A 26,082-nucleotide genomic window follows, 5' to 3' on the forward strand; every position below is an offset into this window, starting at 1 on the left:
AACTGATAAAAATTGACATAAATATGTAAATTTAGATTGCGCTTAATCTCAAGCTCATGAGATAGTTCTAGATACTTGGTATGATGCAATCAGTAAGCTTTGTGTTTATTTACTCACATATATTTTGCTTTAATTCTGTTCATCAGTATGCTGCTTCCAAATTGAATATGTTATGATAATTTTATGTTTTCTCAGCTTAGCTCAAAACCATGAAAAATGCTGCATATTATACATGTAACTGTGTGTGATAATATGTAATAGCAGTATGCTTGCCTTTTTAACTTTTTTTTTTTGAGGGGGGCAAATAACCGGACAGAATATTCCCTGATTGTCTGTGCAAACATTGTTGAAGAACTTTCAAACTGGAACATGTGTCCAAAAGGAGTTAAAGATATGAACGTATTAGAAATATTATTTTCCCTTCAAATATTTGTTGAATATGTTTTGTATCAAATGATTAATAGAAAATGTCATTAATATATTGACTTTATTTATTCCTATTATTAGGTTGTATGATTGCAAATGTATCATTGCCATTTTGTATTGTTCCTTTAATATGTGACCTGCCACCGGGAAGGTTCTCTGTAAATGACCAAAATATTAATTTGGCCTTTAAAATGTAAAATGGGAAAATAAGCTTATAAATCTGAAAGAGTTATTCTTCTTTTTCGTACTGTCAAAATGGTGAGTTGTAACGTTAAATAAATGATGAGTGAGAAGAGTCTGACACCCGGTTTTCTGGACTGCTTGTAGATTTCACATTGATACTGTACAGTGTGCAAATCTCATGCTTCAGTAAACTACAAATTTCGAACCTTGTTTTCTCCGTATTCTCTGAAGCTCTCATCGAATTTCATGTATATTCAAGCAAGTACTTGTTGAGATCAATTTTGACAAGTTACATATCGTTTTAAGACTTAGAGTGTGTTTTTAAAAGCTCAATGAAAATCTCAAAAAATGAAGAAAAAAAATGAAAAATTGTTGGTTTGGAGGTGGTAGGTCACATATTTGTATTCTTGTCTTGTTCTTTGTTTATGTTATTTTTTTTTTAATCATTAGATCATATATGCAGCTAAATATCGATCTATGTGTATAATTTGTATCAGCTAAAAAAATTTTTATAGTACTATATGACATCTACTAGATTTATTTTCTACTGTATTTTTCTAGAAACAAAGCAGTGCAAATTATAGACCAAACATAATACACAAACAAGTACATCTCCAACAACACTTTGAAAACAGAAAGATATACATGTAGAACGCACTTAATTTGTTAGTGGCCAACCTGTAATTTTGAGAGTTTTTTTAAATGAGGGATCTATAAAATAATTTTGTATTTAAAAATCATTATTGAAAGTTGAAAGGAAAAGTTAAGAAAATTTGAAAGATAAGTTGAGAAAATTTGTAAGAGCTCAACCATTTACTGCTTTGTAACAAGCAAAACTAGTAAAAAGTTTTGTACATTATGTAAATTTTTTCTTTCTTTTTTTTATTTTATACATTGATGCATCATTAATAAACACAACACCGATATGGTAAAATAAATGGATAGATTTACAATAGAAGTGGGTGAATAAACATATGATTTATTAGCAATCTTACTTTACATAAGTATATATTTGCATTGATTTTTGTTTTACATTAACAAAAAAAATAATTATCCGAGTATTAATTTTTTCAAAGTAGCTAGACATGCAAATAATTCTTATATCATTAATATATATACTTCCCACAACTATTTTAGACGTGTACATGTGTGAAAGGTTTAAGTTGTTATGTGTTCCTGTGAAATTAGTTTGAAATGTGTTTCGAAGCACTACATATCATCTGTATTTCTTACAAAGCTTATCAAATGTGTGAATGTATTTAACATGTTGTACAAAGCAGTTTTAGTTCAATCTTGCTTATACATTTCAATAATGTGTGTCATAAATCTATATAAAAAAAGATAAAGTACCCGGTAGTTTTCTTAGCATCCATTTGGATGGTTCTGTCAGAATATCCTGTGAGAACCCCAAAGAGGAAAGAAAGGCCATCATCAAATCACATATTTTATAAATGGTTATTATAAAATGGCGTTACTGAGATAAAATAGATGAGGAGTTTTGGGGTCGACTCCCATCTCATTGATATTTAAGAGTAATCTGCAGTAGCCACATTTCTTAGCATCAGCTCTAACCTGTTCCAATCAAGTCATCGGGTATTCCTCACTTCCCAGAATGCACCACTGAAATGTACATGTATTCTTGTAATGTATGCCCATGAAAATGATAACGTATATATAGGATCCTCTTTACTATATTCACATCTTTAAAAAATCTTGCCTTGGAACAAGAGGTCTATGGCATTCATTTCTAAACATTCCTGTTTTCCAGTATATCAGTAGGCTATGATCATCATCCTATCAAAACGCACTCTTTATTTTCTGTTGTCCTATCAAAAGGTCTGTATATCAAGATGAATTCTCCAGCACAGGGGCCTGTGAAACTCCTTAGGGGACAATTCACCTGTAATCTGTAATATTACATTTTAGTAGGTTGCTGAAGAGCCCAACCCACAAGCGTAGGTTGTGTTTTTTTAGGTCCTGGCTCATTTTGTACATTTTTGTGACTTCTTGTATAAAATGCTTTGATGTTGATTTATTATGATTAATTCAATTTAATTCAATCGTACTCTCAACACATCAAGGACACCTCTTGAAATAATTTTCCTTTTTATCTTTGTCACTCAGTACTTGGAGGATCATCCTTCTCATCGGACTTCAGCTTCGTGCCTCCAACGGATGCTCCAGTCATCATTGTACAACCAGGGGAGGTCTACTCCAGGGAACTCTTCTTCAGGGTGACCACTGACATGGTCCCAGAGACCAGGATCCTGGCCTACTACATCCGAACCGATGGCGAGGTGGTGGCCGACAGCGTTGCGTTTAGAGTACAGAAGAAATTTGAAAATGAGGTAAGATATCCTTTTGGTCAATAATAACATGACCATTAAGATTGAATTGAAGTAAATCATACAATCAGGATTCTTCCATTTGTTATGGTTAAAATGAAGCGTTTATCAGCTGAAAGTAATATATTTTTTATTCTTTGAAAAAAATTATGTATCCCACCGCTGCCACCATAAGTTCATAGTTCATCTTCAATGTTTTTTTTTAAATCATATCGTTGTTTAGATAGATATAATGAATTTGGGGTTCATTTGTATTTGCACTTTGTTTAATTTACTGTATTAAATCCCAGGAATTATCCTATATATATTCTATACTCACAATGCTGCCATCATCCAGTTTTTACTTTTGCTTTACTGTTTATTTTCTTCTTCAAATTGGTATCATGAGTGGTAATATTATTTCTACTTGTTTTTTTTTCTTACTCCCTGCCTGTAGGTGGATATAGCATTCAGTGACGAAGAAATGATGCCCGGGGCCGAGACGCAGATTATGATCCACGCCAAACCAGGCTCGCTCTGTGCAGTGGGTGTGGTCGATAGGAGTGTCCATATTCTGGGTGGTGATAATCAGCTCAAGGCAGACAAGGTAAAAAAGACCCATTCACTATAACGTTCTGAAGCCCTGATATATCCTGATCATTAGATTGGCCGGAGAAGGGGAAAGTGGTTGGTTTGTTCATATTCTGGGTGGTGATAACAGCTCAAGGTAAAAAATTCCAGTAACTATGATGATCTGGAGCCCTGATATATCCTGATCATTAGATTGGCCGGAGAAGGGAAAAGTGGTTGGTTTGTTCATATTCTGGGTGGGGATAACAGTTCAAGGTAAAGAAGTCCAGTCACTATGATGATCTGAGGCCCTTGTATATCCTGATCATTAGATTGGCCAGAGAAGGGGAAAGTGGTTGGTTTGTTCATATTCTGGGTGGGGATAACAGTTCAAGGTAAAGAAGTCCAGTCACTATGATGATCTGAAGCCCTGATATATCCTGATCATTAGATTGGCCAGAGAAGGGGAAAGTGGTTGGTTTGTTCATATTCTGGGTGGTGATAACAGCTCACGGTAAAAAATTCCAGTCACTATGATGATCTGAAGCCCTGATATATCCTGATCATTAGATTGGCGGGAGAAGGGAAAAGTGGTTGGTTTGTTTATATTCTGGGTGGGGATAACAGTTCAAGGTAAAGAAGTCCAGTCACTATGATGATCTGAAGCCCTGATATATCCTGATCATTAGATTGGCCGGAGAAGGAGAAAGTGGTTGGTTTGTCCATATTCTGGGTGGGGATAACAGTTCAAGGTAAAGAAGTCCAGTCACTATGATGATCTGAAGCCCTGATATATCCTGATCATTAGATTGGCCGGAGAAGGAGAAAGTGGTTGGTTTGTTCATATTCTGGGTGGTGATAACAGCTCAAGGTAAAAAATTCCAGTAACTATGATGATCTGGAGCCCTGATATATCCTGATCATTAGATTGGCCGGAGAAGGAGAAAGTGGTTGGTTTGTCCATATTCTGGGTGGTGATAACAGCTCAAGGTAAAGAAGTCCAGTCACTATGATGATCTGAAGCCCTGATATATCCTGATCATTAGATTGGCCGGAGAAGGGGAAAGTGGTTGGTTTGTTCATATTCTGGGTGGGGATAACAGTTCAAGGCAAAGAAGTCCAGTCACTATGATGATCTGAGGACCTTGTATATCCTGATCATTAGATTGGCCATAGAAGGGGAAAGTGGTTGGTTTGTCCATATTCTGGGTGGTGATAATCAGCTCAAGGCAGACAAAGGGGAAAAGATCGATTCACTATAACGTTCTGAAGCCCTGAAATATCCTGTCCATTAGATTCGCCAGAAAATAGAGAGATAGAAGAGTTCCCTATGTTTTTTTACTTTTTGTACATGATACCAACTTCCACTTTAAAAGAGAACTGAAGTGAACTGTCATATTGTGAATACCTTTACCTCAATTCTGCCAAAGAAAATGACAATAGATTTCAGTTGCATGATAAATTGATTATTGATAGAATACTTTCCTGAAATTCTCTCATGGTAAATTTTTAACTGGTCTACACCTGGTTTGTCTACTACTCGTACATGTTATAATTATTTGCCTTGTTATTTAGCCCATTTTTTGAAAAAAATCCCAACAAAACAAATGAGTTAGTAATTTTGGCCCTAAAATACCAGATGTGGTCAACTTTGAAAAGTAACATTTATTTCAGTAATCTTGTTTTTCTCTTGCAGTTTGCTCTAACAGTGCCCAATAACTTGCTATCATGATTTTTGATTGCCAGATTACAGTATACACATTTCATTTTATAATGCACAAAAGGCATTTGTGTTTAAAGTATACCCTGATTGAAAAACAACCCTTAGACCCTCTTGGCATAAGACTAAATAATGGGGTTCAGCTCATGGGGTTTTAGACTTTTTGAGAAGTAGAACAACTTATTGTAGACCAAGTGATTATTAACCCCTCTGATCTCTACTGATATAGATCTTTGCATCACTGAATAAGTACCAGCTCACTTCTTCTGGTGGTTACATCGATGCCAGCACCCACTGTGTGCCAGAGGAAGACGAGTACCCTCAGTTCTTCCCTCTGGGTCGGAAGAAACGTGGCATCTTCCTACCAGGATACGGCTCCAAGTATCAGGACTCCTCAAGGGCATTCAAGGTAAGCTTGTCATATTTTAAACAGTCACTAAATTTTTTTTTTCAATTATTAATGATAAAAAAGATTGAGAGGATCAATAAATGTTTTTTTTAATTGGTTATGAAATGATTGAGTTATTAAACTTTGAAAAGTTTTGTTGTAATTTCTGTGGGGATCCTCAATTTGGCAAATGCCACAAAATGGCCAACCTTACGGACAACCCCTCACTTGCCCTTCATACAAAATTTCCAGTTAATGTGATATGGTGTACTGATTTTTTTGTGAGTTGTTTTGAGTAGGGCAATTGCACAAAATATACAACCTTTTGTATGTTACATTCCTAATTCACTCTATGAACTGCTCAATTCATGATGATTTAAGAGTGTTACAACCTTTTATATGAACACAAAATCAGATGAATCATTTCAAGAATATCATGCAAGGGATCAGACAAAAATGTTTTATGGAATTGCCATATAATAAAGGATGGTGCTTGTCAGTTGTCATGGTCTAGTGGTTCTGACTCTCGCCTTTCAAACAGGAGGTCGTGGGTTCGATCCTAGGCATAGTGTGGTTATCTTCAGCATGAAAATTATCCAAACTCTTCTGCACTCAACCTAGGAGTGATGAATGGGTATCTTGCAGCATGAATCCCTTGAATGCACCGAGCACCGTTTAAGGACTGGTAGCTCGAGCTAAAGGCGGGGTAATAATAGCAGCGCTTTATATCACAATTATTATTATTCACTGTCGTCATGTTCTTTTTAGGACATGGGATTATTGTTCATCACCAATATGGATGTGGAGACCAGTCCTTGCGTCGGTGTAGGTTCAGTCGCCAGAGGGTCAGGTAAGAATATTGTCTTTATTCTCGGATCATCTAGTCACTTCTACCAAAACCTTACAGCACAATGTAACACATGGTAACTACCATTGAAACCTTGCTTGTGATTGGCTGCTGAGCCCTGTTACCATGGTTGTTGCCATTATGGCAAAAATACCATAGTTATCATTGCAACTCTTTATAGCCCCCTAAAACAGGCCCCACTTATGTAAAGGGGCCGAGTTTCAGCCAGCGTGTGTTAATTCTTTTGTTATCTGTATTTTTTCTTTTTATTTTGATACCAAATTCCTAAAATCATTAAAAATTGAGTAATGTCTGTTTAACAATTTTTTATATTTCACCAGGGGGACATTTCGTGAAGAGTTTAGTCATTGAATTTCACCAGCAAATTTATTATGAAGTTCTGAAAATCCTTGCATCTGACTGTAGCTGAGAGCAAATTGTTGATGAAATCCCAGACAAAAATGTCTCGTCTCACCATTATTATGCAATATACATGTATACCAAATGCAAGCTGTAATTCACTTCAAAGTGGTTTACTTATATCTGACCCCGATTAGAGTAGACATAAGATTACCATATGTGGAAGCACACACAAATTCTACAGTTGAATCTGAGACCATAGATTACCGGTTCTTAGAAATTTTGCTGTAGGAATATAGTTTTGAGGCCAGGATTTTTTTTGCAAGGTACAAGCAGTTTATTCTAGGTGATTTCAGACCCCCTGATCAGTTATATGGATTGTGGCCAGCTTGTACCTTTCATACCAATTCCTTTTAATATGAGTAATTCTCTTAACCATTCTGGTTTTTCAGCTGAAGTTGACAACGCTGCTGAGGGCCCAATTGCAGTTCCACTGCTGAACAAAGACAATGCTGTCTTTGATGATGGTGATACCTTGGAAACACCAGAGTTACCTAATGATGTCCTTGAGACAGCTCCAAGGATCAGGTCATACTTTCCAGAAACATGGTTGTGGGACCTTAGGAGAACCGAGTAAGTAATATATGTGGGCAAAATAGCCTTAATACCCCATTGCTGTCACCAGGCCAGGACATAAAGAACCAAGTCACAGACTAGGTCATTGGGACAGCTCCAAGGTTCAGAGGCTTTAAAGATAAAGCTTAGAGAATGATTGTGACCTAATAACTATGATTTATTTAATTGAGCATTGTGAATGATCAATCGTAAAAAATCAGCTTTGCAATCAATCGCTAGGCTTTATGTTACGGGACCCTGGGCATTCTCTCCAGAAACATGGTTGAAAGACTTGAGAGGAACCGAATAAGCGATATGTACAGGCTAAATATCCTTTATATCCCACAGCTGCCATCAGTCGAAGACTGGAAGAACTGAGTCATTAGAGAGCTCTAAGGAACAGTTTCCAGAAATGTGTTTAGGGATGTTAGAACAGTCAAACAAGCCAAATGTACAGGCTAAATATCCTTGATATCCCACAGCTGCCACCCGAAGATGGGAAGAACAGAGTCATTAGAAAGCTCTAAGGAACAGTTTCCAGAAACATGGGTGAAAGACTTGGGAGGAACCGAATAAGCAATATGTTACAGGCTAAATATTCTTGATATCCCACTGCTCCCACCATGGTCAGAATTTACCTGTTTATTCCCTCAGGCATCCAAGTAAATGGTGAATTATGTGCCCACTTACTCATTGATGGAGGGTCCTGATATTTTTTGTTTTTTAACAGCCAGAAAACAAACCTGTAATTGGAGGTCTGTTGCCCAAAAATCTTATTTGTTTATTTTCCCTCAAATACAGCACTGTCACTGGTGAAACTTCAATATCTATGGAGGTACCAGATACCGTCACTGAGTGGATCGGTAGCGGCTTCTGCACCTCTGTGGAGTACGGAGTGGGCGTGTCGCCCCCCACCAAGCTTCGAGCATTCCAGCCTTTCTTCCTCTCCTATACCCTACCTTACTCTGTTGTGAGGGGAGAGGTTGTTCCTGTCACGGTCACTGTCTTCAACTACCTTACAGAGAGTCTTGTGGTAAGATTTTGGTTTTAATCAAATCTGTTAATCAATCTTTTGAGAAATTTGCGGCTGGGTAGACAGTACCAACTTGAATGTCATACAGATTGTGTGAGAATTGGCAGCCATGTACTATCAATTAATCTTTTGATCCATGTGTATGTGTGTATACAAACAGGTTGAGGTTTCCTTAGAACTGAACGAAGGGTTCCGGATGGCAAGGAAGAGTCGCCCAAGAAAGAAGGTGTGTGTTGGTGGTTCGCAATCCCAGTCGGTTGAGTTCCGTATTCAACCAAGGAAACTAGGAAACATTGCTCTACAAGGTAAGACCTGAGGCACAATGGCATTTATTCTGAAGTCGAGTTGAATGGTTTAAAATTTTGGTTTAACTATTGATAGCCAATCTCTTATCAGTAGAGATTCAGTGTAACAGCTTATTTGACTCTCTAATCATTCTTAATTGCCTGGGAAGGATAAGACAGTTGTCCTTATAGCATTAGATAATCAGGAAAGAGCACAGCACATGAGAAACATGAAATTTAAACAAAATTTTGACATTTGGCTTCCCATGATTTTAGCACAGAGTTAGACCATGGTCTAATTGAAACCCAACTTCAGAATACGGGCGAATGGGTTACAATCAATATTTTCAATTGATTGTAACTTGTATATTGCTTTTCATGGATTACAATTAGAATTGATTGTAACGTGGAAAAAAAACCTGAAAGGGCTAATGGCTTGTTTTATCATATCACTTACTACTTTATAAGTGTTTTATGTATATGTCACGTACCTGTCACTTCCATTAGTACTGTGCATTTATATTACTTCCCTATATTGATAATAATGACCTGGGCTTATATCCTACAAAAAATAAATCCTTCATAGTGATTGGTTCAAATAGCATCACATGACTAAATTTATTCCAGCTATGCTGTTGAAAAACACAACGCCCACTTAAGAAAAAGCTATTCCGTGACGTCTATGATAGAATAATGCACTATTCCGTCGTTGACACCACAGATCATGCAATCTCTTGGACGCGCTGGCGAGATGTCTCCTTTCTTGATCACTCCTCAAATCATAACATTTCTTGATTATTTTTGCAGCTCTTGGACTCTCAATCAATGACCAGGATGCACTATGTGGTAACGAGCTGGTCAGCAGCAGTGTAGGAGCCAGAGACAGCATCTACAAAGAACTTCTTGTGGAGGTAACTCAACACCCTTCTCAATGCGAGAGTGAACAGACAAACACTGTGTTCGGTCTCTTGTTGACTTTGCGTTATAAAGACCTAGGGTGGTATTTGGATAATTAAACCTAGGTTTAACCCTATCTTAACTGGGCTATTTCAGACCAACATATACAGGGGGGGGGGGGTCAATTTGACCCACCCCCAGATCTCGGCCTTTGATTGTGCAATCGCCGCAAATATTTTCTCGTGCGTAGAGCCATGTGTAAACTCCAAGACTGTATAGTAAAATTTTCAAAAAATTAATTGCTTATATAATCGTATGAAATTTTCCCTAATTTTTTTTTTTTTGTGTTTGTTTTTGCCTTTAACTCAATTTATATAGCTAGTAGAATGCTAATGTTTGGTGAACCTATAGATTTTTACATTTCTAACAAAAATCTACAAAATAATTGCTGAAAAATAATTAATTTCCTCTGTATCTTATTGTTTTTTTAATTCTTATGAATTATTTTGTTTTTTTTTTCAAACTTTTTTTTTTTTTTCGATGAACTTTGGCGATCATAAATAACATAAAATAAATCCATCTAAACCAACAAAAGTAAAAATAATCAAACATTTATGATTTTGGGTTGAAAAACACAATTTGCATTGACTTTGTACATGTAATCACGTTTTTGACAAATTTGGGACCGACAAAATATTGCGTAATTTCGGAACCGCATACCCAGGCGTTGCAAATTTGGTCTCAAAAGATGCGCAAGACTTGAAAGTTAAAAGTCAGTGAGCGGCGCGGTCAAAAAAACTTCGCGTAGCGGCGAAATTTATCGAGGCCACCTAGTTTAATAAGGGTTAACCCTATTCTAAATTAGAATCTTAAACCGCACTTCTTACAAATTCTTCTATGGGCTTGTTAATAGTTGTTCCATATGTGTGACAACTATAATTTATCAATTATTTAAAATTCACTCTATATTTATATGTTGTATTTTGTATTCTTTCCATTTCACGACTCAATTAATTTATTGACAACTTTTTGAGCAGGATGAGAATAATATTTAATTAGTAAATGAGTTGACAACTGGCATTCCATAAAAGTTAAAACACGTTTAACTAAATCATGGCAAACAGAATACCACCCTTTGTCTTGAAATATACATTTTGAGATAACCCTCTACAATACAGAGAAGAAATAGCCAATTATATTTTCTGTAGGAAAATTAAAAATTTTTGAGAGAAAAAAATGTTTTTTGCTACTTCGTAATAGAATTATTGCATTATGAATATATTTAGTGGTGATTTATTATGTTATTATTCAAGTAGGCATGTACTACAAGACTTACCCTGTTCAGAATGTTGCATTATGGTTAGGAGCGAGGTCAGATTTGAGCAGTTGAGGACTATAGATGGTGCTTTACAATGTTTCAGGATGGTATGGGTATGCTCAATCAAGCTCATATCATAAATTAAAAAAACATCCCAAGCCTTGATACTGCAGCAGTAGCTTTGAAATGATAAGGGAAACATACATGTATTTAGACATAAAAAGAAAACTGCTCAAAATGTGGTTTTGTGCACAAAGTCAATTTCACAAATTATTCTTAAAGATGTGATTATTTTCACCTTCATTGACTGAAATTAATCTAGTTCATTACAATTTGCTTCAAAAAGGTTTACAACAAATTTGGCAAAACAAAAAGAGATGAGCAAAAGGTCAACATTCAAAGAAATATGTAGTAATTAAAAGAAAAAAAAAATAATTGAATACATAAGAAATTTTGCCCACATATATTACTTACTCGGTTCTCCTAAGGTCCCACAACCATGTTTCTGGAAAGTATGACCTGATCCTTGGAGCTGTCTCAAGGACATCATTAGGTAACTCTGGTGTTTCCAAGGTATCACCATCATCAAAGACAGCATTGTCTTTGTTCAGCAGTGGAACTGCAATTGGGCCCTCAGCAGCGTTGTCAACTTCAGCTGAAAAACCAGAATGGTTAAGAGATACCAATTCTTTTTAATAAGGAACAATTGTTGGCATTCTACAAAGAATATATACAGCAATATTATTAACTCAATACTGATAGTTTGATAACATATATATGTATATTATTTCATTGAAACCAGGCAGAAGGGACAGAGGTAGATACTACTCAGAACTGTTACTTTTGCCCAGAAGAAGGTAAGATTTTTATTATTATTATAGTTTCAATTGAAAGAGAAATGACAGCTGCATTACAAATTTCATTTGATAAATCAATTCAGTGTTTATTTCATTTTATATTATTTCTTTGACAATTGATGCATATGAATATTGTTGCCAATTATCTAAACTTTATGAGAAGTTTGTAGTGATACTATCATACCTTTTTAAAAGGAAAATTGCATATGAATATTGAATCTCTAAGAGCCTTATGACAATAAGGTCTTCTATGAAAGTTACTATTTTAATAAATTTTGTGTAATGTTATGATTTTATATTTCACATGTGTATATGAATATATGTATATTAGAAGTATTTTGATTATTGATATTTGCATTGAAATTGATTTGTTTTACCATTTTGTGCGTATGGAATGCCTGTGGTATGGTGTCCGGTTAAGATGGATTAAACTGAGTTGTGATGAATGGATGTTTGTCTTAAGATACTTGATCAGGAGTAGAAAATGCTCACATCTGTGCCTGTGTGGTATAAGATGATGAGGAGGAGGAGGATGATGATGATGATGATGATGGTGATGATTATAAGGGTGATGATGATGATGGTGATGATGATGGTGATGATGGTGATGAAGATGATGATGATGATGATGGTGATGATGATGGTGATGATGACTGTGATGAAGATGATGACGATGATGATGATGATGATGGTGATGAAGATGATGATGATGATGATGATGATGGTGATGATGGTGATGATGATGGTGATGAAGATGATGATGATGATGATGATGGTGATGATGACAACCATGGGAGACTGATTGATGTATCCATCTCCTTGTCTTCCTGATTTTCCTGCTATTCGTCGCATGCCCAAAATAAATCCCAATTAGTCCTCTCTATTACTCAATATGAACCCTATTAAAACTCAAGTTGTAACCTGTTCCTTTCTTTTTCAATATGTTCCCTTTATTCCTCAATGTATTCCCTTTTTTCCTCAATATATCCCCTTTATTCCTCAATACGTTTCCTCTATTCGTCTATATGTTCCTTTATTCCTCGATATGTTCTCTCTATTCCTCAAATTTTCCTTTATTACTCAATATATGTATGTAGTCCTTTATTCCTTATCCTCAATATGTTCCTTTATTCCGTAATTATATTCCTTTATTCATCAATATGTTTCCTGTATTCCTCAAGATGTTCCTTTCCTCAATATCCTTTTATCCCTCATCATGTTCCCTTTATTCCTAAACTTGCACCGTTTATTCCCAAATATTTCCCATTATCTTTCAATATGTTCCCTCTATTCCTCAATATGTTAATTTATTCCTCGATATGCTCTTTTATTCCATTATTATATTCCTTTATTCATCAGTGTAGTCCTTTATTCCTCAACATGTTCCTTTTATTGATCAATATGTTCTCTTCATTCCTCATTTTGTCCCTTTTATTCCCCTATATGTCCAGTTAGCCCTTCATATGGCCCCTTTATTCCGTAGCAGGTCTTGTTTTCTTAAGTTTCCTTATCATTTATCCTTTTCATTACTTTGAATTTATCATAATCATAGTACATTAATTTTTATTGCTACACCCACCATAGCTAGTTACCAGAGGTATTAGGTTTCTTACATGTAGTTATATACCCGGCTACCTTGTTATGGTTCTAATAATAACCAATGAGAAACACTTTTGAATATTACCAATTAGCTTTTATTAATTAGTTTATGTCATAATCTACACATATATCTGCAGTAGATATGAATATGTTATTCCTAGAGTAGACTTATCTTTCAGGAGAAAGATACATGTATATGTAAACTAGTCTAGTCTATCTGCTATCTAAAGTACAAATTTATATACAGGGATAATCATGGTAGCTTACCACTGCATATCATAGGATTTGACTAATAAGTTAGTTTGGTAGGTCATTTTACTCACTAGAATAGGAGGGGAGCCCTCGCTTGCTAGACCATGGATAAATTATACATTTTAGGTGAGTCATGTTTTCCATATATATTTTTGTGTAATTCATCTGAGTGATACATGTAGCCTTGATTCCAGGCAGATAGAGATCGTTCTTTCCAGGAAAAGAATTGTTAAACAGATTCTTACCTTTCAGCTAACTTCTGATGCATCAGATAGGTGGGTTATGAGTGATAGTCTACAATTTCAGTCACTGTTAACTCTCTATCATTGAGAGGAAATTAATTGATATCTCCTGGAAGCAAGGCTTACCCACCATTGTACTGTTATCCAATATGCTGAAGAAACTTTGTGACATTTACTGAAGTAGATTGAGTAATATACAAAAAAGTTTTCTTTCTAATCATGTTTCTCATGAAAAAGTAAACCTTTTGTACCTTAAAAAAATCTTTCAATTATTAATTGGTTCTTTTAAAACTATTGAATTGATTTATTGCATTAGAGTCAAAGAAAAATATAATTCCAAATATGGTATAAACTTTGAAGATATATTGAATAATTCAGAGGATAAAATGAAAAGCAAATGAAATTCTGTTTGTGCAGTAAAACAGAAAGAGAAAATATTATGGATTTACAGAAATTGAGTTAAAAAGCAAAAGACCTTGACAATGATTGTGTACTTTTGTTTGAATATAAGTTTCTCCCCTTTGGATTTCAGTACTTGGCTTGAATGTGAACATGAAAGTTATTTTTGTATCTTACATGTCATTTTCTTTTCTTTTTTCCATTTCATTTGAATGACATTAGCATGATCAACATGTATAGTGAGATGATTGGTATTAACAGCAGGGAAGGGTATGGATGACTAATATGAAATTTAAAACAAATTTCAAATTCCAAATGGAATTATGTGGTGTAACCTATTTATTTTATCTTTTTGTTTTATTCTTTCTAATTTGGGAATTTTCATTGATTTGATGATTAAAAAAATATCAATCACTTATTGCAAGACTTGCTCCTGATTTGATATTATAAGACTTGATTTCAATAACAGTCTGGGGCAAAATATCGTTGGAAATGATTGAAAATTCTTTCTCTCAGAAATGCAGTCTACCCAATAAATGTACTACCAGTTTCGAGGAGTATATTTTTATTTGAATGAAATGTCTGCTTTATCCTTAATAGTGTGTACAACAATTCTTCTTTGCATATACACATTCATGGCAAATTATGTGTATTAGTGGGATGGACGTGTCTTGTATGTACATGTATGCATGCATTTTGTATGTATGCATTTTGAAATGTTGCATGGATATGTCTTCTATTTCCTGACCTATCACCCTATGAACTTCTTCTCTCACTTGTAGCTGTATTTACGGGAATGTGGATTGGTATTGTCATCAATTAACCTGTTCTTATTATTTTTGTTAACTGTGAAGATGAAAAATCCATGCATCTAGATGTGGTTTGTTTACCCCATTGCAAGAGATGACACAGGCTGTATGTACCTTAACCAGATGAGGCTGAGATGTAGATGCATTGATTGTTAAGTGTAAAGTTATTAACATTGTGTAGATGACACCAATTTGATTTTCAAATGGAAATTTCTTACTGAAAGAAAACAATCCCCTCAGAATTTTGGAGCATATCTGAGGAATACATGTATAATAAAATAAAAGTAAGTTGATTTTTTTTTTTTTGGCGTTGAAAATTAGTTATTATGAAACCTGTTACAATCTAATTGGCCAGTTATTCCTTGTTTAGACTTTAAGATTATTCCATTAAATGGTAAATGATGCGTTTGATAATTTCATACATGTATTTGCTATGGTGTAAAACAATAAAGCATTCAGTGCTCACTCTATTATTTATTTGACACAAGGTACATGACTGCTGTATTTGTATATATCCAAGCACCGGGAGTGCCACTCTGCAGTTTTACACAAATCGATGCATCTACATTCAGACTCGAACATTGATAGATGTAGCATGCCCATCATCGTGTACTGACTAATATCATTTCATTCTGGAATAGAAAATATATATTACCTTTTATTTTACCTGTGTATTTGAATATCATGATGTTCATTCAATGTCTACAAGTAATATGAAGTGTAAGAATATAACGTCACTTGAAAGTTTGAAATTGACCCTGAAATATTTATTTGAAAATATTATTTTTATCAGATTAAGATGTCTGTTTGATAAATATGATAAATATTAGTTAGAATAAAATCCATACATTCATTTCAAATTTGTAACTTGGCTGATCCCCTAAAAATGTCCATATTGGATTGTCAACTGGGAACGTTTCATGAAACAAATATTTTACTATCAATTAAGCTCTGAGCCAATCAGATTAATGGATTTCAATAGCTTATAACAAATAGTCATTGAAAATCACTTACTATTTGTTTCATGAAATGCTCCCTGGGAAATATTGTTGATAAATGGTCGTCTCAAGGGGGGGGGGGGCGGGGTCTTATGAAGGAGAGCTGCTCTAGATTAATCACATTTTATTATTTAAAAAGTATTATTCCGAGCACAGTACTAGTGAGTGTTACATGAAGAACATTTTTTTCATGATATTGGAATTATTACAAACGATCTCCACTCTTTAAAGTTCCCTCTTTTTTTCTTTTTCTATTGCAGATTAACTGACAAGACGGGTACATACAGGCGTAGCTTTATGTTTCGGGATGAATTTATGGACAATAAAGTCAGGCAAATTACTTATCTCTTATTACAGTTATGTTTTGTTATATACATGTAGATCTTAATTATTTCTTGATGTAAACACCAAATGGAGGGCAATTACATGTGTTATTATTTCTTTTCTTGTCTGAAGTTTGATTGATAGAGAATTGTGATTCATTTAAATTTGTTGCAGATCATTACTTGTATTTTCTTATTATTTTCATGGAAAAAAGTTAAATAAGCCCTCGCCATATGATTAGCCCTTTTATCAGTAAATACCTACACTCTTAAAAATGTTTGGCAACATACTGTCCACACAACAATTGGTTAAAACTTTATCCAATTCTGGGTAGTTTTAAACCAATAATGTGTGCATTGGGTGAAAACTACACAGTATTGGTTGAGAACTACCCAGAGTTGGATAAATTTTTTAACCAACTGTTGTGTGGTCAGTATGTTGCCCAACATTTTAAGAGTGTATACATTTACATATATATATAGTTTCTGTGTTAAGGCAATAGAAATTAGTAATTTAATTTTTTCACGGTGGGCTCCCTTTTAATAGATGAAATGTAAGTTGCCCCCACATAGAATTTTGATTTATTATAGAGAGAGAATGAGAGAGAAAGAGAGTAAGAAATGCTTACCGAGACAGTACAACGCAGGTGTTCCAAAGTTTGGTAATTTCATGAGGCATACAGAAGATATGACTATTCTCATATACCATCCTTTATTTACCTATATTATGTACATGTATGTATATAACATACTGACAATTTTTTGTAATATACAGTTTACTGCAATGGACATGCATGATATATTGAATCGGTATTCAATTTCATAACACATTAAAAGCATGAGAAACATTTGCGAAATTGTAGGGATCGATTCAAGGACATATGATTTTTGCTCAATTTTGTGTATTTTCCTCTCGTAGTATCTGAAGGGGAATATGAGAAGGTGTTTAATGTAACCCTACCTGAAAGCATTGTAGAAGGATCAGCACGTGGCAAGGTCTCCATCACAGGTGAGTTTGGGTCAGCTAGACATTATTGACTACATTCATTAGTCATTGTTGACTACAGTCATTTAGTCAGTTATTGACCATGGCTATTTATCATTACTGACTACTTTTATCAGTCATTATTGACTAGCCATTACAGTTATTATTGAATACATTCAGGAATTATCATTGAATACAGTCATTAGTCATTGTTGATGAGCCATTCATTCATTATCAACTACAGTTATTAGTAATTATTAACACTAGTCCCTAGTCCTTATTGTATTCACTAATTTTTTAAACTATTTTTTTCTTTCAATTTAACGACTTTCATTAGCAATTATTTTACAGTCATTAGTCAATATTTAATACAGTTAGTCATTATTTACTGCAGCTATTAAACCCTTTTTGTATTTATATATTGGTATATTCATTATTTCATGACATGATTTGGATTTTTTTGTGTGTTGTCTTTTCTTTTCTTTTTTATGGGGAGCGTTTTATTTTATTTATTTCATTAAAAAAAATATTGTCTATGTACATGTATACAGCTGACTTGAGCTTTTCTTCAAAAATCCAATCATTTAATGTGATAAGGCTATGAGTTCATTCTTTAAATCTGTTCTTGTTTTTAGATAAAAAAGTATGCAGTGTTGGTGACTTTATAGTTTGAAGAGTTATTATTATTATAAATTTTTATCTCTCTTATGAGGTGATCTGATGGGTCCGAGTCTTTCAAACCTTGACCATCTGATTCGTCTTCCTACTGGCTGCGGAGAACAGAACATGCTGGGATTTGTACCGAACATCGTTGCCTTAAGCTACCTCACAACAACGGATCAACTGACGCCCTCTGTCGAAAATAAAGCAAAGTAAGGAACAAACATCAGGGGAGCAATTCATGGAAAGTTTTTGTCACTGATTTTCCATGACCAATTTGCTCTCAGCCAATCAGATGCTAGGATTTTCAGTAGCTTATAACATCCGTCGTTGAAAACCACCGACAAAACTTTTCATTAAATGCTCCCCCCAGATATAAGAGGTGATCTCATCCATGTACGAAAAACTTGAAACGTGGAATACATGAATTACACACAACATGCAATTCATCATGTCGGTGCAAGAACGCCCTTTGCAAAACATTTCCGCGCACCCCATTGGTGTGTAAATGCCCTCATGCAATGCCCTTATGCACGCTTTTATGGGCATTTTTGCACACATGCGATGCATGATAGTGTGGCGTTTAGGGCAATTGCACCGACACAACAAATTTTTGCCTTGAGTCAACTGGCAATGACAGGCCAGCAGATGCATTCTGCAGAAAATAAGCAAATTAAGATACAACTCTTTAAAATCTTAGGAGATATTTTAGTTCTTTCCTATTTGACCATCATCCTTTGTTATAACTTAGACTGACCTACACTAATAGTTGGTTCAAATGTGTACTTATGATACAAATTGTTACCCTAGCTGTTATTATATTCGGTATGTAAGATATTCAAATCAAATTAAATGAAATGATATTATGTGCAGGATGTTCTCATCCCTGTCCGATAATCTCAAACTTATCCACATGTACATTTCTCTAGATTTAATATGAAGCGTGGATATCAACGTGAGCTGAACTACCGCCATCGCGATGGCTCGTATTCAGCGTTCGGTGAAAATGACCCTGAAGGAAGCACGTGGCTGACTGCGTTTGTCGTTCGTTCCTTTGCCCAGGCCTCTGACTATATCTTCATTGATAACGACGATCTGAAAGTCAGCATCTCCTGGTTGAAGAGTTTACAGAACCGTGAGACGGGGTGCTTTGAGTCACTCGGGAAACTGTGCCATAAAGACATGAAGGTTAGACATGATTCTATATAGTATGAACATATGCCAGGGAGCATTTCTTTAAAATATGTAGTCAGTGATTTTCACCGAATATTGTTATAAACAAGTGAAATCCTTGATCAGATTGATATAGAGCAAATTTGTCGGTGAAAACCACTAACAAGCTGCTTGATGACACACTCAGGAATCATCTCAAGTAGGTAATCTCTTCCATCTTCTGTATCCTAGAAGTTTTCCAAGGCAAGGACAACCCCCCCTTTGACTGGTTAGGTATCCTTAGAGTATTATCCTGTGGTTAATGTGTCTTTTGGGGAGATTACTATCTCAAAAGTCTTTCTTGTGGGGAGCTCTGGTGGGTGTTTCATAAAGCTGTTCGTAAGGTAGGAAAGACTGGCGAACCTTTCTTAAGCGCTAAATAATCACCAATGAACATTTAAGAGTGAATATCATTTACCACAAGAATGGATCACCAGTCGTTCTTAAAGTCACTCTTAACACTGTATACAAACAGCTTTATGAAAGGCCCCCCCCCCCCCCCCGCTCTAGGGGACTTTTCATCTGGGGTAGCTATCCCACTTTACAAGTTCTTAAAAAAATACCTTGACCCACATGTATCACTGAAGGTTCTCAACTTTGATGGACATTGTGTTACAGACATCCGATGAGTGTGTCATAAAGCGAAAAGTGATTTTCACTGACTAATTTGTTCGAGCCAAGGATTTCAGTAGCTTATATCAATTGTCGTTGAAAATCAGGTATCAAGGGCACCCCCATTAGAGAGAGAGAGTTCTGTGAATCATGTACAAAAATGGCAGTGAGTTGAAAAATGGGCAGTGTCATGAAATCCTTTGATTCATGCTTCTTGTTTTCCATCATGATTGTGACTTTAAAGAGAAAGTTCACCCTGACAAAAACTTTATTGTAAAATAATAGAAAAAAAGTTTGAAAATCATTGGTGAAGGTTCTGAAAAAAGTTATTTTGCACCAGCTCCTGAAAGAAAAAGTGTGAATCATTATAAACCATCAAAAATTTGAAAGTTCCGCATTTTATATTACATAACATTAGAGGGCAGCTGCTCGTATATAATGTCAATAAGTCAAAAACTCAAAAATTTTAATCTTTTTTAATCTTTGATGAATTTCCCTCAAACTTTCACCAATATATTTTATCATTTTATTTTGGTATTTTTAAAACAAACTTTTCATCAGAGTGGACTTCACCTTTAAAAGCATTTTACTCTGGACAAGACAATAATATCTATGTGATGATTTTTTTTTCCTTTCTTGTTGACAGGGTGGTGTAAACACTGAGAGAACCCTGACTTCCTATGTCCTCATCACTCTCCTAGAGGCTGGTCTCAACATACAGGTACACATAGTTACGTCATTCTGCACTTCCGATGGTTGTAGTGGTGGAGGAGGTGGTGGTGGTTGAGGAGGTTGAATATGCAGATGGAGTGGTTGTGGTGGATCTGATGTTGTGCTTTATGATGGTGGAGATGATCTTGTGTATGGTGATGTCAATATTGATGATGAGGAGGACATTGATGATAATTGTAATAGTGATGGTGATAGAGATGGTGATAGAGATGGTGGTGATGATGATGGTGATGATGATGATACTGACTTGGAAGAGGAGGAGGTTGAAGAACGAGATGGTATCTTTATTTTCTTTAAATGATGAAGAGTGAGAGAATAACCGACATGATGATGATTGTGGTGGGGAGGATAATGTTGCTGGTGGTTGTTGAGGTCGAACATGCAGATGAAATGGTTATGGTGGATCTGATTTTGTGCTTTATGATGGTGGAGATGATCTTGTGTATGGTGATGTCAATATTGATGATGATAAGAAGAAGGACGAGGAGGATAGTGATGGTAATTGTAATAGGGATGGTGATTGAGATGATGATGATGATGTGATCATGATCATGATCATGAAGATGATGATGATGATGATACTACTGAGTAAGAGTAGAAGGATCTTGAGGTTGAGGCTGTCTTTATATATCTAGACAGGTTTCACTTCAGTTGTTTTAATTTCCTTTGTTTTTCTGACAATTCCAGAGTCAGGTTATAAGTGCTGCTCTGAAGTGTGTGACCAAGGATCTAGCAGAGGTTGAGGACACCTACACCTTAGCTCAGCTCGCCTATGCCTTGACACTAGCAGAAAATCCTCTGGCTCAAGATGTAATGGATAAACTGGAAACTAAAGCAGTTGATGAAGGTGAGTGAAGAATGGAACATCTTTTCATCTGCTAAATATTCATTTAGAGAAGGCGTGATAGATCAGTTGATAGAGCAGTCGCCTCCCAATCTGGTAACCTGGGTCCAGTGCGCTAGTGTCCTTTAGTTCATGTTTGGCATTTATCCTCATTTCCTGGAGAGGACCTTAAGCTTCCGGCTTTCTGGTTGCTTGTTTACAAGCATCCATGCTTTCTTAGCAATCAGGTAAAAAATCACCACCACCAGCATATTCTGACGCCAATCTTACGAAGTACTGATCTTAGGTATGTAATGGAGGTGTAAGGATTGGGATTGTCAGTCTTTCTCATTCGGACTCATTGTTATGGAGGAACCGCTTGAGAGATTAATTGCAAACATTGCCTATGTATGCATTTGTGAGTGAGGTTAATCTTATTGCATTTTGGGGTCACAAAGTCAAAGTTCAAACACCACACAGGTCATCATTTCGATATTCTTATCCATATAAATTTATTTTTCTCATAAAATCTGCCCTTAAGAGATAGTTTCGAATACTGCCAAACAAAGTACAGATAAGTATTGTGATGACAACTTACATGCTCATTTATACTTTCTTTAAAATCTTTCATTATCAGATGGTCTAAAGTACTGGCAGACGAACCGTGCCAAGCCCAACAGGACCCTCGACCCCTACGCTTACCAAGCTCCTAGTACAGATATTGAGATGACATCGTATATTCTCCTTGCTCTGATTGGTAGGACTGTTGACATCACCCAGGCTCTTAGGGAGGGAAACCCTATCGCAAGGTGGATTATCCTCCAGAGGAACAGTAACGGCGGTTTCTCCTCAACTCAGGTAAGTTGGTCTATTCATATCCCTTGAGACTGAAATTATGCTGCTAGGGAGGGGTTTCACAAGATAAGTAGACATTGTATCTTCAATTTGGACCGTCGATGTCACCCAGGATCTCAGCAAGGGGAACCCCATCGCAAGGTGGATTATCCTCCAAAGGAACAGCAACGGCGGTTTCTCCTCAACTCAGGAGAGTTGGTCTATTCCTATCTCTTGAGTTTGAGATTGAGTTGCTCGGGAGGGGTTTCACAAGATAAGTAGACATTGTATCTTCAATTTGGACTGTCGATGTCACCAAGGATCTCAGCGGGGGGAACCCCATCGCAAGGTGGATTATCCTCCAAAGGAACAGCAATGGAGGTTTCTCTTCAACTCTGGTAATATGGTCCCATTGTCCCTTGAGATTTACATTTAGCTTCTAGGGAGGGGTTTCACAAAAATGCCAAAAGAATAATTTTTAAATGCTTTAAATGCATTTGCATTGATTTTTTAAGCATGGGGTTTTTCCGCCCTGTGCTGCACTGCACTTTGCACACATGAGATAAATGGAGACCTGGCAGGATTCATTCCTTTAAATATTTTTGCGCTGTCAAAGGCGGACTAAAGCATTGGTGATAATATCCAAGTGCTTGGGAGAGCAAAGGGACATTTTATCAAAATGTGTTATGCGCAATACGATAACTGTGTATTACTATTATTAACTAAAGTTAAGCTTAATCCATGTCACCATGGCTCTCCATCTAACATACTTTTTTTGTCCATGTCACTGTTGAATGTCCACAGGATACAGTTGTAGCCCTCCAGGCCTTATCAGAGTTTGCCAAGGTTGCCTACAGCGAAGGCACCAGTATCAAAGCCTTTGTAGAAATCATGCCATTAGATGGGGAAGCCGGAGAGGTGTTCCCCTTCACCATTACAACCTTCAACAGGCTGGTTCTAGAAGAAGAGGTACTTCCAGTTCTCCCTGCCCAGCTTACGCTGTTTGCTTCAGGTGCTGGCTGTGCACTTATGCAGGTATGTTCATAAGCTCTTATTTACATGTAGGTTCATCAGCTTTTATAGAGGTATATGTGTAAGCTCTGAGATATGTTCATAAGCTCTGTGCAGATAAATTCATAAAGATTTATGCAGATACAACTATGTTCATATATTAAGCTCTTATGGAAGTATATCCATAAGTATCCATAAGCTCTTATGGAGGTATTTTCAGAAGCCCTCATCAATATGTTTATAAGCTCCTATGCAAGTATGTTCATAAGCTTTTAGAAATAGTTATTTTCATAAAAAAGTGAACTTTTCATGTAAGATGTGAAAATTTTGCGAAGGATGTGAGGATGTCAAAAAAATAGCAAGGTCTAAATATGGAGTATTTCTCATTATCGTTCGTAACTCTTATATTCTAACATATTCCTGCATAGTTCATGTGAAGTTCTTTTGAAGAGTTTGGGAATATTGCGTGTGCCATTGGGAAACTACAGCCAGGCAGCATACACATAAAACTTGCGAATAATGTAAATATTTCAAATAACACATGCTAAATATTTGATGTGCAATTTTGCAACATATCAGAGACATTCATGAAACATTTTCAAATTTAACTAGGAATTTACAAATACTTTGCAAAGAGTTTGATGTATATGCTTTGCATTGGTCTTGGATATATGACAAAGCTTTTGACTTGTATGTACATGTATTTTCATTTGTTCATATGTTCAGTAGCTCTTGCAGGTATATTCTAAATTTTCTCTTAGTATTTATATTATACGGAATTTATTTTCTGTAGTAGGCCCTATACTGAATGAAATCTCTCATAATGATCTTCTTACCTTGTTCTCAGATTTCCACAACTCACAATGAGATACCAGAAAGTCCTGAAGATGCTGGCTTTGAGTTAGATGTTCTGCTACTGGAATCGTATGAATCCACCAAGAACAAAAGATGTACTGACTACTACATGAAAGTTTGTGCAAGGTAAACATTAATTTTTCAATTCTATTAATTAATATATGAGTCATCGCTTTTACAGATTTTCAGTCAATGAAAATATGTTTTATTTAAAACTTGATGTCAATTTATTTCTCATTTATGCAGGTAAATATAATCAATCACATTTCTTTTAAGATGGCATCGGTCTAGAACTGAAAAAATAATCACTGTTAATGCATTTACATGTGAAAACGATTGTTTTCCATTCTTTGTGTGTATAATCCAGAATAAAATTGTGGTCTTTTTTTGTTGAATCAGGTAATAATTTTGTGTATAAAACTTCATTGAAGATTAAAATTTGTCCTTTATTTAAACTGAAAAGTGTCACGAAATTATTGCTTGCATTTTTGCAAAAAAGCTTTCCAGACCTGTAATGTTTTAATCTGTCAACCAAACCTCCCTCTCATATGTTTCCTTTGTTTCAGCAACAAAGAACTTCATACTCTCTTTGCGCTACATCTGGTTTATCTTCGTATGTCATTTCTAAATCCAGAAAACGAGCTGGCTTCACTTCTTTTCAATCTCTTGCCCCACGTCTTTGGAACAAAAGCCCTCGAACTCAAGTATCAGTTGACCTATTCAAAAAGCATCTTAAAACACACCTGTATACAAATTATAAACCTTAACTCATTTTATATGTTGTTAAAAATGCTTTGTGGCACTATTTAAATCCAGTATTATTATCATTTTTCTTCACTTCTTCACAGGTATACAGGCAGTGATGAGGAATCTAACATGGCCATTATTGAAGTCAAAATGATTTCTGGATTTTATCCTGACAAAGATTCACTGAGATTGCTCCAAAAGCAGCACAAGCCTCTTCAACGATATGATATCGATAACAAAAATATTTATTTCTACTTCAATGAGGTGAGAATCAACTCTTTCTACTTTGTTTGTTCTGTCTTTCTGTTTGTCTGTCTGTCTTTCTCTCTCTTTGTCTTCTCTCTGTGTCTCTAAGTCACACATACTTTGTCTCACTTTCTTGCTCAGGATGCGCACATGGAAGAGATGAATGAGATTGGGGTATTTGCAAAAGGCTGTTAAATTTATGTTTTATTTTTTTAAAGAGATTTTGTTCTTAATTATGTAATATATTTCCAATCTGTTTTCCATCATTCATATTACATGTACATGTATTTCTGTATGTTATCATTTTAATGTCAAGGCCTTTTCACAAATGAATTTTGAAATAACATTTGTCATCCATGTTTTAAACATGCCAGCTCTACAAAGCAAATAAAATTAGTTTCTGGCTTTTTTCTTTTTGCTTGATGTGTAAAATTTCATGGATTCTTCTAAAAAATATTTACATAGCATTACATTTACTATAAAAGAACAAAATGATTATTAAATTCGATTCTTACGTTCATTAATCGCCATTCTTCTATATTTACTGTCAATAGCTGACTAATGAGGATACGTGTTTAGTATTCTCCATCATCAAGGAGATAGATGTTGAAGATGCCAAACCAGGGGTAGTACAAGTCTTTGATTACTACGACAAGGGTGAGTTAATGACAGCCTTGGGCAAGCGACACCCCCCCCCCTCGATGGAAAAAAAGTCTTACTCATACCATAATGATGAGGGCATCATGGTCTAGTGGTTATGACTCTCGTCTTTCAATCTGAGGGACGTGGGTTCGATTCCAAGCCATGGCATGTTTTCTTTCAGCAAGAAATTTACCCTTCATTGTGCTGCACTCAACCCAGGAGAAGTGAATGGGTTGGAATTTATTTTTTGAAACGCAATTATGGTAATGCCAGGGTAAT

The 26,082-nt window shown here is 35.5% G+C and overlaps 1 protein-coding gene across 2 annotated transcripts in view; it reads left to right on the top strand.

The window, feature by feature from the left end:
* Window positions 1–26,082, top strand: part of LOC129261802 (pregnancy zone protein-like) — a 52,082-nt gene that overhangs the window by 16,893 nt on the left and 9,107 nt on the right. For both annotated transcript variants that reach the window (XM_064099800.1, XM_064099801.1), the window contains 19 exons: window positions 2,734–2,957; window positions 3,391–3,540; window positions 5,453–5,632; window positions 6,380–6,461; window positions 7,271–7,451; window positions 8,235–8,466; window positions 8,627–8,771; window positions 9,558–9,661; window positions 11,768–11,822; window positions 17,364–17,453; window positions 18,142–18,301; window positions 19,019–19,277; window positions 20,560–20,634; window positions 21,333–21,492; window positions 22,106–22,326; window positions 23,107–23,337; window positions 24,161–24,294; window positions 25,017–25,179; window positions 25,716–25,818. In XM_064099800.1, the coding sequence (XP_063955870.1) occupies window positions 2,734–2,957; window positions 3,391–3,540; window positions 5,453–5,632; window positions 6,380–6,461; window positions 7,271–7,451; window positions 8,235–8,466; window positions 8,627–8,771; window positions 9,558–9,661; window positions 11,768–11,822; window positions 17,364–17,453; window positions 18,142–18,301; window positions 19,019–19,277; window positions 20,560–20,634; window positions 21,333–21,492; window positions 22,106–22,326; window positions 23,107–23,337; window positions 24,161–24,294; window positions 25,017–25,179; window positions 25,716–25,818 (2,949 nt within the window). The remainder of the gene's footprint in view (window positions 1–2,733; window positions 2,958–3,390; window positions 3,541–5,452; window positions 5,633–6,379; window positions 6,462–7,270; window positions 7,452–8,234; window positions 8,467–8,626; window positions 8,772–9,557; window positions 9,662–11,767; window positions 11,823–17,363; window positions 17,454–18,141; window positions 18,302–19,018; window positions 19,278–20,559; window positions 20,635–21,332; window positions 21,493–22,105; window positions 22,327–23,106; window positions 23,338–24,160; window positions 24,295–25,016; window positions 25,180–25,715; window positions 25,819–26,082) is intronic.

Source organism: Lytechinus pictus, chromosome 5 (assembly GCF_037042905.1).
Source record: "Lytechinus pictus isolate F3 Inbred chromosome 5, Lp3.0, whole genome shotgun sequence".
NCBI classification, from domain to species: domain Eukaryota; kingdom Metazoa; phylum Echinodermata; class Echinoidea; order Temnopleuroida; family Toxopneustidae; genus Lytechinus; species Lytechinus pictus.